Genomic DNA, 13,480 nt, shown 5'->3' with positions numbered 1-13,480 from the left:
ACTGCCCTAAATCATAAAGGGTCTCAAACTATTCGAGACTATTATGACAGCATCCCCTGATCTAAAACCTACATGAGGGCAAAGAAAAACTCAAAAACCTCAACGTGAGGAAAATGAAGAAACCTTGAGAAGGGACCGCACATGAGGTCACATGAAGACCGGGCAAATCACAAAAAAATATGATTAAAAACATGCCAGGTACCGTTTCACTTCACATCGAAAGGGATTTTAATGCCATTCCCAGTCAATTGGTCGTGTTTCGGGATGCTGGAAATCACTGCGCATGCGTACAAACGCGAGTGCGCCGGAAGTGACGTTTATTTTCGTCTCTTGTTTCCGAGACGTTCAGCGCTCGCCGACAGAGAACAGCAACAAGCAGCTGCTTCTGTCCATCACAAAATAATTACAATTAAATCGCTTGTCAAGTCGCCATTAAACCTTCCTGAAAGCGTCCACGAATGAAGGTAAGAAGAGCTCACTTTTGCGGTGCGACGGCGCCATGTTGCCTACTATTATGTTGTCCACGTCGTCCAAGTCGCTCTCCGGCTCGCATGTCTTTCTTGATTTCTTTTCTCCTTTTTCTTTTTATAAACAGACTTTATTTTTAAACTTGAAGCACTTTCTTTAGTTTGGTCACGTTTGAATGAGCTTATTTTACTCGAGTGTTACTTTTCGCCGTGGTTAGAGGGCGTGTCCATACCTGAGTTGGAAGGTGATTGACAGCCGCTGGTCACATGTGCGGCAGCTGCTTTTGGGGACTAGTACGCATGCGCGCAACTCCCTCCTGACAGCTGAGGCAGGAGTTTTCGCTTTTTTCTGAAGAGGGGTAAACTCCTAGCTAAATACCTCCCCCGGCGTTTCTAAGTGTGTGCATGCGCGTGCTTGTTATTTTGTAAGACTAAATCAAATGGCCACCTCGTGCAGGAGTTTGTAAACATGGATGCACGTGGTGGTGTGACGTCATAGGAGTCATTCCTGTCAATGTTTGTGTTTTGCTCGTTTTTTTTTCATCATTTCAAATTGTCTATGCCGCCCTTGGCCAAACTACAGCCCGCGGGCCACATGTTATGTCATACCTAAATAGGACATGAATGCAATTTATTTAGGCATTTTGTAATTTATTTGGATAGTTATTTTACTTTTTTTTCACATGTCCTGTGCTCTGTTGAGGAGTTTGTCCATTATTTTGTAGTTGTTATTGTATTCCGTTGTGTATTTTGTGGTATATTTTGTGGTGGAAGGTTCCTTGTATTTTGTCTTCATCACAAGCAAATATTATTCAAACGTTGCCTGAGCTTTTCACCAATTGGTTGATAAGTGAGGAACAAACCAGCTACTACACAAATCGAGCCACAGGCGAAAAGCTTTGCCAATTCAACCCTCTCCCAACCTTCCAATAAACACGACAAAATACACGGCTAAATACAGAACAAAATAAATGAGAAAATACACAACAAATACTGTCCAAATAAATACTGAAATAAATGACATACATCATTAAATTATGTATTAAATATATAATATATTTCCATCCATCTATACATTTATGTTCAACTGTGCATACAACTGAAAGGATTCTATCTGCACTCTTCACTTTTACCTTATTTAAATTCATTGATTTGATTATGTTTTATCTGTGGTTTTAATGCATTTTCAAAACCACAATTTAAATTTTCAATGTCTTTTATTGTATGTTTTTAACCTGACTGCCATTTCTGTAAAGCACTTTGAATTGCCTTGTGTATGAATTGTGCTGTACAAATAAACTTGCCTTGCCTATACATTTATTGCTACATAGAACAGGATTGGTCTTCCATATTTTAAAGTCAAGTCAAGTCATGTTTATTTGTATAGCCCTAAATCACGAAGAGTCTTAAAGGGCTTCACAGATTATTACACTATATTACACAGACTGTTTTTCAGCCGACGAGAAGAGTAGGTTATTCATATTCACATTCATAAAGGTTTTAGGACAATTACAGAAAACACAACGCAGTTTTTTTTTTTAACTCGGGTTTTAGCTAGCTTTTCTCAAAATACAATTTCTCTTTGAAATAACCAAGTTGCCATTGTTGTATATATTGGGACAGGAGAAATGGTTAGGGCGGGGCTTTGATTTTCTTATTGTACAGTGGATATTTTTCTACAGCAATTTCAGTTGGAATCTTTTGAGTGGAAAGTGCTATACATGAATCCATATTTATTTTTGTTTTTTTTTATATCTAGCGGCATGCCAAAGGAGCAATATGATCCTCCAGATCCTCGACGATGTTACACCATCATGTCCGCCGAGGAGGCGGCCAATGGCAAGAAGTCTCACTGGGCCGAGCTGGAGATTACCGGTACTTCATCCACTTTTAATGCAATGTCTATTATAAAGTACCGTATTTTCCCGACTATAAGGCCCACCGAAAAACCCCAAATTGGCCACACATTCCAAAGTGCGCCTTATAATCTGCTGCACCTTATATACACGGTATAAATATATATATATTAGTATATACACCTTGTGAATTATTTATATATTTTTTTCATTGCTGCTGCTAAATCTTCTTGCTCTTCTTTTAATTGCACTATTGTTACAATGCACTATTCTTAATTGTGTTATTAGAACTTGGGGCAATTTTTCAATATACTATGTGGTCATTATTATTTGCTTGGCCTAATCATCCCGATTGACCCGGGAGCGCCGTGTCTAATCTCTCGGCATAGAATGTTTCACAAGGTCGCTATCAATGCGGACGAGGACTTTGCCAAACTGGCGGCAGAAGGACTTGACGCGGTATCCCGTCTTTCAGGGCGAGTGCGAAGCCTGAGCAGTTCGCTGTGGTCGCTTTCTCACCTGACCACGCTTCACCTGAACGACAACAATTTGTGGCGCCTCCCCCCCGACATCGCCAACTTGCCCCGCCTCCTCTACCTCAACCTCTCCTCCAATAAGCTGCGGAGTCTGCCGCCCGAGCTGGGAAACGTCGTCTCGCTCAGGTAGCCCGAGTTTACCCTCGTTCCGGGCCCAAAAAAATGCCTCCTTGGGAAGAAAAAACATCTAAAAGTGGCATTTTGGGGGGAATGGATTTCACAAAGTCCAACGGCAAAGACATACATGATATCTTGAAAGGCAATTTCAAATAACGACGGGCCGAATAAGTTCGTATTTTACAGACGAAACTTGACTGACATGCCTGTTTGGTTCAGTAACCGCCTAACATATGACGAGTTATTCCAAATAGGGCTGCAACTAACAGTTCATTTTATACTGTAATCGATGAATCCGTCGATTATTCTTTTGACGAGTCGATGAATCTGGTTTTATAAAGCTCATTCTTAATGAACCGTTGAGGTTTTGGACAGATAGAGAAATAGTGCAGAAAATAACAAAATATTCTGCAATATAAAACAATCCAAATCCAAATGTTTGTCAAACAAACAATTTACAATAAACACAAGTACATACGATTATATGCAATATATCGGCAAATGTATAAAATCATCTTTTCTTACCACCTTATCCAAAGATCATATTACATTTGGACTTATACAAAACAAAAATAAAAAAAGAGCAATACATTCAATTGTATAGGTTGCAAAAAGTATCAAAAAATGTAAACCCACTTTTCAAAATGGGTCAAATCTCTAAATAGGATAAACCTTCCCAACGTGCAGACGATATATAATATGCTTAAGAGTCGAGTTAAGCATGTCTTCATTATCTCTCCTTTTACTTTATTATTTCATCCATTCATTTCTCGATTTTTTTTTCTATGTATTTCTGCAGCACTTTCCTCAAAATTGTTAACTATGTAGCGTTTGACTGTTTAATGCCAATTTGGTTGGTAATTTCGGTGTGTTCAATGAAAAAAAGGAAGATACTATTATTAAAACGATCTCAAGGAGGACCAAAGCGGTACCGCAACCCGAACACTTAATAGAGATCCAAATGCACTTATTTGCATCGATTTAACAGGCGTAGTGTCTTATAAATATGAGGTAATGAGTTGGCAACGCTTTCAACCGTCGATTGTATCGATGTGTTGTTGCGTCCCTAATTCAGATAACCCTAGCATGAATAACACGCTTGCCAAGACCCATTGACATTTTCATCCTCTCTCACGTGAAGCAATCCCCGACTTCAGTCTTCCGGTTCTACGTCGCTAACGTCAGACTCCTCGTCGCTCGCGCTTTCTGCTTTTCACTCTTTTCAGCTTGTGATCTGCAGAATGTGATTTTCTTTTCGGTGCCATTTTTGTTCAGTTGTTTTTAGAAGTAAGAAATCCCTTTTGAGCAAGTTCAAAATGTTGACTTTGGGCTTTTTTCTGGAACGTTGGTGTCCCGATGAGTAAGAAAATGTGGTGTCGTTTTGCCAAAGTCAATATTTTCAACTTGCTTAAAAAGGATATATATATAATATGTGTGTGTGTGTGTGAGAACAAGTTGCAAATAGTCTGTGCTTTACTGTTCTATTACGTTTCCCCTGGGAGGTCGGTGGTTCGCGCCCCGGCCGAGTCATTCCTAAGACTTAAAAAGTGGTCGGCGGCGCCCTCTGTTGGCTGCGGCTGCATCGGCTCGCTACAACGGGTCAGGTGCAATCGACATTTCGTTCTGTGTACATTGTTACACAGAATGACAATACAAGGAAATTATTATTATTATTATTATTATTAGTGTGCAAATGTGAAACGCAGGGTTCGTACATTTATGCACTCAATTATTTAATCTTTAGTCATATCATGTTGTGCAGGGGATCCCTGAAAAAAAAACCTGAACTATATATAAAAATATTTGCAGATCTACGAAAAAAATGTAAAATACGAAACATTTTTATCTTTTTACACACAGAATGGATTTAAAGTCGAACAAAATCACAAAATCCCTGAAAATGCAAACAATAAAATACAAACTAAAAACATGAACTCTTCAGTGCTATAAACAAATGATAAAATGCCCAAAAATTCACTATTTACATTTTTAAACAAATAGCAAAAGATCAACAGTCTAAGTTTGAAAGATTAAATGCACTGTGCTTTGTAGCAACCCATATCATTAAAATGAGTTTTACACGTTCATTCATTTCTTTCTTTTTGAACTCTATTATTTTCCAACCCCTAGAGGACCCTTTTCAAGTTTGTTAATATGTGGGATGTAGACAATTGTTGATGCGGATTGACAGAATTCGTGTCAGTATATAGCAGCCAATTGACACAAAAAGATCATAGATAGGAATATCTCAAATTGGCACAAAGTATGCGCTAGCAGCAAGATCATCACTATCTTAGTCACGTAGTTGAAAAAAAATGTTCTTTTAATCAGCGCAGGATTTCTACATTTGAAGGTACTGAAAATTTGCAATTTTGGTCTTGGAAGTCCTCGAAAAGTGCTCGAACTTGGCCTTGCACGAGGTGTAGGAGCACCAGAAAGTGACACGCCCGTGCCAAATCAGATACCCGTTAGTAACGAGTCCCTAATTTGAGGGATAGGTCTTATCGGAGCGTAAGGGGCCAAAGCACGTAAACAAACTGCCACTCGTCGTATAAGTTCCTTTTGGGCCCGAGCTGACACTTTTTCCAAACCGTTCAGGGAGCTGCTGGTGAACAACAACCTTTTACGAGTTTTGCCCTACGAGCTGGGGAAGCTGTTCCAGTTGCAGACGTTGGGATTGAAAGGTCAGTTTCCGGGCAAAGATAAGCCCCCTTTTCTATCCTTCGCCAAGCAAAGCCCTCTGACTGGCACCCACAGGGAACCCGCTGTCGCAAGAAATCCTCAACTTGTACCAAGAAAGCGATGGAACGCGCAAGCTCCTCAACTTCATGCTGGACAATCTGGCCGGTGAGCGAGAGCCGCTCCTGGCGGCGGGGTTCCCGGGGGCCGCGCTCGTCCCCCGCCGTCCGAGCTAACCCGTTGACGTGAAATGTCCGCAGTCCTTCCCGAGCCAGTGCCCCCGAGACCCTGGATCGGCCTGCAAGAACGCCGGCGCTCCGTACCCGCAGGTGTCCTCCTCGTCCTTTTGCCGTTGTTATTCATTTTTTGGGAGAGCGCCAGCGTTTCCTTCTTCTTTCCAGCCGTCTTCAGCGTGATGAGCTACAACGTGCTTTGCGACAAGTATGCCACGCGCCAGCTTTACGGCTACTGCCCCTCCTGGGCCCTGGACTGGGACTACCGCAAGAAGGGCATCATGGAGGAGATCGTCGCTTGCCGCGCCGACATCGTCTGTCTGCAGGTTCGTGATTCATCCGTCGTGTCGTGACCGTCCTAGACGGTTCGAAAATCCAGGCAGAGATGATAAAGTCGCGTCGGTTCGACCGCTAGCGAAAGAAAATGCACAAAACTTGAAGGAAACGGGTTCTGCGGTCATATTGTGACACAAGTCGAAGTCGCTGGTGACCTGACACATCACTTCCATTCACTGGAGTAAACAAAAAACACAGAACAATTTATAATATTCGCATTTTTGGGGCAGACCCGTACAGCTAAATGCATATCTTTTACTTGTAGTTTGCGGAAACATCAGAAGTAGCAAGAAAACCCGCGAACATAAAGGTATACGTATCGTTATTTGCAAAATAGGGTTTGGAGTTTTACTACAGTATGATAGTTGCTTTTCACGACAAAAAACCCGAGGAAAGTCATAGAACTCGGCTGGAATTCAAAAAAAAGGAATTGAAACAATATCAGAAAAACACACACACACGAACAAATTCTAAATATTGAAGAAAACAACTCTATTCATCCTTCAAAGAGCTACCTTTCTCTGATCTGAAATATATCAATCAAAAAATTCCCACAATGCACCTGAAAAAGAAAAACTTGACTTGACTTAAAACAATTCTGACAAAGTGTGAAAAACCACGACAAATAAAACGAAATAAGAGCGCTGAAGAAAAAAGCTGTAACAAATATTCTGAAGTTTTTTTGGGCCAACACAAAAAGCTGAATAAGAACCAAAAAAATAGTCAAACAAAAAGAAATGACAAATCTGAAAAAAAAAACAGGAAAAAATAAAAGTTGAGAAACAAAGCCAAAAAATTCAACAAATTACATCAGTTTCATAGGCATTACGCCGTCTCCAGTTTCCAGGCGGACAAAAGATATTTGAGGACAAAAGATTTGTCCAAAATTGACGCGGACTTTACAGAGGCGTGAAGCCAAAGAAAGCGCTTTGAAACGGGCCCTTGCCTCCCTCCAGGAAGTGGAGACGGAGCAGTACCAAGCCTTCTTCCTGGAGACGCTGAAGTCGAGAGGCTACGACGGCTACTTCTGCCCCAAGTCTCGCGCCAAGCTGGTTTCCGAGCAGGAGAGGAAGCACGTGGACGGATGCGCCGTCTTCTTCAAGACAGACAAGTAAGTCGCTCGCCGGCCGTCCGTCCGGTTCCCGGCTTTGACCGGGTGGCGGCCGCCGTCTTTTAGGTTCACGCTGGTCCAGAAGCACACGGTGGAGTTCAACCAGGTGGCCATGGCCAACTCGGAGGGGTCGGAGGTCATGCTCAACCGGGTCACCACCAAGGACAACATCGGCGTGGCCGTTCTTCTCCAGATCAACCGGGAATCCTCCCAAGGGGGTAAGGACCACCTAACGTTCTGACTGAACAAAGACGGGATCTCACAATGTCACCGGAATTGGAAAACTCAAGACAACGCCATCGGTCCGAAACAAAATACACCCAAAAAGGGCCCTAGCATTCCACTCCTGACACGGTTCCCTGCAAATCTGGACTCCTTACATCCAGGACCGGCCAGTGAATCCAAGCGTGCCCATTTTTTTGCCTGAAAACTCACCTTAATGCCCACGGATAGAAAAAATCCGCCTAAAGGCATTTAAGCATCATCGCACGTTCCTTGTCGCGATACGTTCGTTTTGCCGCATCATTCCCGTTCGCGAGTGAACAAACACGTAAAATGATTTCCAATATGGCCGTTCATCTCTGACCTTTTGATTGACGCCACACTTGGCCAATTGCAGGCTTTTTTCACGGCCCGCATCGGCCTATAAGGCCCGCATTGATAAAACAGATCATCTGCTTCGGCTGCGAATATATTTCGCCGCTAGTAACTGATTCAAACGATGATTGACCCATTTTTTAGATAGAACGATACCCAGATAAACACTGTGTATTCAAACGAGACCCCAAAATAAACGTGCGACACGCCACTCGTGATTCACGTATACGCGCTTGTTATCACGCACAAGTGTGCACAATCATGGAATGACTTCTGGAAAGAGAAGTCAAACATGGACAACTCTATCACAATGTCCAAAATATCGGCCAAAGTCGAGGTTTTAGATCCGGAAACTGGTCGTCTCCAAAAGGCCACTTTTGGAAACGCCTAAAGCTTACCCTTGGAAAAATGTTTCAAATACAATGTTTCGGTTTTTTTAGACTGTGATGGGATTTGACAAGGTACCAGTTCATTGTTTAGCCTGTGTTTTAGCTAGAATTCCCGTGCCACACTTTTCTGCAAACATGTGATTGTAAGGCGATAATAAAAACCTAGCATTCGTGTGTCATCCGACTCAGATGAGTTGATGTTAGTAGCGCTTGCAGTGAGAACAAAACGTTGAGAGTGATTCCTTTCAAAAGAGAGCAAAAGCCTCCATATCCTCCAAGAAGAGCATTTAATGTATTTCGGGGAACGTCTCGGATCGGCATTCGAGGCCCGTTCGACAGGAACGTCGAGGGCTTCAAAAGTCAGTCAGATTACCGACACCAAAAAGTAGCGCGTTACTTTGAAAGTAAAGAGTTACAAACGAGCACATATACCGGCGTTGAAGCCGACCCTCTAAAACTGCCTTAAAGGTAAGCTCAAATTCCTGATCGTGCAAAATGTGTGGAAATAGTACTCGTTTTTTTGCATCAAAAACTGAGAATTAGGTGTTTGGGGTTGTTGTACGCCGACACTACACTACAGCAATAAATTGCCTAAAAAGTCAGGTTTATCTGCGAAGGGCTTAACAGGTGCATTCCAATGATTTTCCCAAAGAATGCATTTTGAAGACGGTACGTCTCGTCTCGGACTACTTGAGTTGTAACGTCATCGGAGGAACACCGGCACCCTCGCGAGCCAGGCAGAGGTTACGAGTGTCTTAAGCCAGTTTTTGTACAACTCGTCGAGGAAATCGATGATTAAAACCGTTGGCGACTCATTAGATCATGGATTGGTTGTGTCACCTCATTTATGAGCCTCTCAATACAAATAAGAGTGCACACAATTATGGTGTGACACTGAGAGTTGTAGTAGCACTTTGGTCCGGCAGAGGGTGCCGAGACAGTTTTGATAAAAAAGTTATCTTAAATTCCCCCTTCAAAAAAAAAATGAATTAACTGGCTTGCTCAGAAGATAGCTGGGGCAGGCTCCAGCACCTCTGCCACCCGAATGAGGATAAGCCATGCAGATCATGGATGGAGGGATTGCAGCGTTACAAACAAATTTGGGATGAACTTTTCAACTTTGTAGATTTTGACTTTTTCATCATGAAACAAAGTCAACACGTATCAAGGGAACAGAAAGTGCTGCAGAATTAAGAGGAAAGAAGATAAGAAAATCAAGTAAAATAACAATGATAATGGTATGTCTAACTCTACACAAGGGGCAGATTCTTGAGCATATCATAAAACATTTTCATACCGGGAATGTTAATCGTATTCAAAGATGAAACCCAAAAAAACTCATTTTTTGACGACATTTTAAAAAGTGGGTTTCCAGTTTTCTTTTTTCTTTTTTATGGATAAAAATTGACCACTCGTGTATTGCTCATTCTTTTTGTCTTTTATAAGTCTGAATACAGTATGATCTTTGGATAAGGTAGCAGGAAGAGAGTAACTTCCATATTTACAGGTGTTAAGCATTTAGTTTGTATGTCCTTTTGTTTATTATCAATTTCATTGACAAACGCTCGGATTTCTTTGATTCTTTTATATTAGAGAATATTCCGTGCACTATTTTTCTATCCGTCCGAAACTCCAATATTTGAATATGCCTTTTTTTTCCCCACGCAGGCCCGAAGGGGACGGGGGAGGGGCCCCTATTGCTGGTGGCGAACGCCCACATGCACTGGGACCCCGAGTTCTCGGACGTCAAGCTCATCCAGACCGTCATCTTCCTCTCCGAGATCAAAAGCATCGCCGAGAAGGCGGCCGGGGGCCCGGCGGCCGGGAGCCCGACGGGGGAGCCCTCGGGGGCCCGGGCCGACGCCATCCCCATCGTGCTCTGCGCCGACCTCAACTCGCTGCCCGACTCGGGTAAGCATCGCCGCTCTCACGTTTGTTTGGTTTTGTCAAACTTTAAGACCGGGAAGAATCATTCATATTTACAGCACTGCGCCCGACAGCGCCCCCTCGTGTGCCCCCGAGACCTGGTCTCGTATGCGGCAGGGAATTTCCCAATTTTATCCTCAGTAGGGTCGCGGGGGTGCTGGAGCCCATCCCAGCCATCTTCGGGCAGTGGGCAGAGGACACCCTCAACTGCTTGCCAGCCAATCGCAGAGACAGACAACTCGCTCGCTCATTCCCACCTAGGGACAATTTGGAGCGGCCAATCCACCTGAAATGCGTGTCTTTGGAATGTGGGAGGAAACCGGAGTGCCCGGCGGAAAACCACGCAAGCACGGGGAGAACATGCAAACTCCACACAGGAGGTTCGATCTCACGACCTCAGAACTGTGCCGCACACGCGCTAACCACTGCCCTGCCGTGCTGCCCATAATATATATACATTATATATATATAAAATTTGTGACACAGATTTGAACTCATTACAAGTATCCTTAGTGTTATTTTTCTGGACGATGTCGCTGAAAACACAAATTGAAAAAAAGCAATTTGATCTCGGATCCGGCACATTATTTTGCGGTTTTAAATAATTCATGTACAAAAAAATTGAAAATCTATCGAAAGAAGACAAATCTTTTTCTGATCACGTTTGCTGGTTTTAAGAACTGATTTTGTCACCGAAACACCCAATTCGAGAGGAGCCTCGACACCATAATACCGTTTTATTTTGAAAGGGTGAGATAAGGTGTCTGGGATGGCTCATACGGATTGGATTTTGTGTCGGTCAGGCGTGGTGGAGTACCTGAGCGACGGCGGCGTTGCCGACAACCACAAAGACTTCAGGGAGTTGCGCTACGACGACTGCCTGGGCAACTTCAGCTGCGGCAACGCCGCCAACGGAGGCAACGCCGCCAACGGAGGCAACAGCGTGACGCACAGCTTCCAACTGCAGAGCGCCTACGATCGACAACTCATGCCCTTCACCAACTACACATACCACTTCAAGGTACAAATATTCTTATTTTAACAACGTTTGAGATCGTTTTTCGAGTAAAAATGCAAAAATCGACTTCCATCTTGCTGCGCTAAAATTTGGCCAAGCTAGCCCGTCTTGGTAAAGCTTTTACCGCGCAACAGACACTCGACACACGCAGGCATCTAGTTTTCCACCGTTTCCTTCTCTAGCCACTCACGTCAGCCACTCGGCCGTGGCTCCCTCCTAGCCGCTATTCTTATCATGACCTGCCCCCGCTTTTGTCAGGCGCCTTCCGTGGCTGTTCATGCAGGAGAACATTGGAAAGCTATTTGGCACTTTTCATCTTTTTTGTCTTCTGTTTCCTTCCCTTGTCACTTTTGATAGCCCGTTGCCATCCACAGATAAGGAAGAATGTCCTGCCTTTATGCAAAGATAAAATGGTGTTATTTCCTGTGGCATACTGGACGAGGCCTCCGGCACACTAGGGGGCGCCTGAAAGTGTGATTATTTTTTGGTTTTGTTTCGTTTCCAGGGCGTTATCGACTACATTTTCTTCACGCGAAGGCACATGCGTGCGCTAGGCGTGCTGGGCCCGCTGGACAGCCGTTGGCTGGCGGACAACCACGTGACCGGATGCCCCCATCCCCACATCCCCTCCGACCACTTTCCCCTGCTGGCCGAGCTGGAGCTCTGCCCCCCGACGCCGCCCCCGTCCTCCCCGCGCCCCATCGACGGCCTCCACAGGTAGTGCTGCCCGCCCTTCCCCGCTCCTGGCCTTAATTTTAAAGGAGACTTTTCTTAATAAAAATATCAATATCAAGAGCCGGAATGCTGAAGAAGTGCGGGCGGGCACTATCGAGCCACTCCCCCCTAGGGGGAATGGCGTGCCGGACACTGATATTGTCATTTTTCCATAAAAACTTGCACACTGAATTATTTATTTTTGTTTTCACCTTCATTGACCTTCAGTGTCCTTATTAAAAAATGTACAAGGTGCTTTTTTTCCCAGCAAACAGCGCTAAGCTAGGCTACTTCAAAATAAAGCGCCACACTTGGTAAAAAAAAGTCCTTGAAAAGGGGCAACTTTCGGATGTCAAGCCTGTCTAAATTCTCTGAAATTGGGAATACACAGCACTTTGATTGTGATAACACGATTGCATTTGGATGATTAAGCTACGCATCCAAAGACAAAACAGAAAATAATAAGAAAGGTAACCTCGTAGATGTTTTCAAGTCCAAAGAGTGAATTATTGAACAGAAAAAGTATTCCCGTTCATTTTTTTCCCCTGTTTCTTTTTATTTATCTCCTTTTCTTTTCCTTTTCCCCCTTTCCCCTTTTTCTTGTTCTTTTCTGTTTGCTTTTTTCCTGTGTTCTTCTTTTTTTTCTTTTTTTCTTTTGTTTATTTTCAGTTTTTTTCCTTTCTTTCATTTTTCTTTCGTTTACCTTTCTTTTTTCTTTTGCGTGTCTAAATGAAAAACGGGGAAGGTTTAAAGAAATCCACGTTTTTGTTAAGAAAGTAACACTGTCTAAAATGTCATCACCTTACAAAAGTTAAATATTGAAAATAAAAAGTCTTCATATTGTAGTTAAATACCCCTAAATGTTACGATACAAAACTGATGGGTTGTTACAAGAGTAGTATTGTTTCATTTTGACAAAAGTATATGCAAATGTCGGTTATCGAATGTCAAAAATGGAAATATTTTTGCAGTTTTGTCTTTTTTCCCGATAGTTCCTGAATGTGTCATGAGACATGCAGAAGTGATGAACTACGGTATGTTGCGTTCAATGACACAATGCTGTACGGGACGTTTTAATACTTGACATCTCGAGAATGGGAAACGACAGAATACAAAGGTTTTTAATCGTGAAAAATGAAAATCTTTTTGGAATTATGAGCAGCCAAATGATGATTTGTCCTCTTTCTTGACAGTTCCTGAATGTGTCATTCGACTTACAAATGTGATGAGCTATGTTGCGTTCATTGTCACATGTTGTACGGGACGTTTTAACACTGACATCTTGAGAATGGGGAAAATATACCATGGAAATGTTTTTATCTATCACAATACGATTAAAAACACAACTGCCACTTTTTCTTGCCTTGCATTTGACCACAAATCGTGTATACAATTCAAGAAATCTATTTTAAACTTGATGTTAAAGAAATAAACGTGTGACTGCATTTGTTGTCTTCGTGTGGGCGAAAAGTCGTCATCTGATTGGTTAATTCTGAGCTCA

At 42.8% G+C, this 13,480-nt stretch overlaps 1 protein-coding gene across 1 annotated transcript; it reads left to right on the top strand.

Moving 5' to 3' along the window:
* The first annotated feature begins 315 nt into the window (after positions 1 to 315).
* Positions 316 to 13,331, top strand: cnot6l (CCR4-NOT transcription complex, subunit 6-like). Its single transcript, XM_088336970.1, has 12 exons — positions 316 to 464; positions 2,227 to 2,342; positions 2,799 to 2,985; positions 5,575 to 5,660; positions 5,734 to 5,823; positions 5,916 to 5,984; positions 6,057 to 6,214; positions 7,181 to 7,335; positions 7,402 to 7,553; positions 9,990 to 10,232; positions 11,051 to 11,268; positions 11,771 to 13,331. The coding sequence occupies exons 2-12, from the start codon at positions 2,231 to 2,233 to the stop codon at positions 11,984 to 11,986; spliced, it is 1,686 nt and encodes a 561-aa protein (XP_088193096.1). The 5' UTR covers positions 316 to 464; positions 2,227 to 2,230; the 3' UTR covers positions 11,987 to 13,331.
* The last annotated feature ends 149 nt before the right edge of the window (positions 13,332 to 13,480 follow it).

This window comes from Urocampus carinirostris, chromosome 5 (assembly GCF_059441175.1).
Source record: "Urocampus carinirostris isolate Australia breed hairy pipefish chromosome 5, RoL_Ucar_1.0, whole genome shotgun sequence".
In the NCBI taxonomy this organism is placed as follows: Eukaryota; Metazoa; Chordata; class Actinopteri; order Syngnathiformes; family Syngnathidae; genus Urocampus; species Urocampus carinirostris.
The sequence above is the reverse complement of the archived record's forward strand: the minus strand, read 5'-3'. Positions and strand labels throughout refer to the sequence as shown.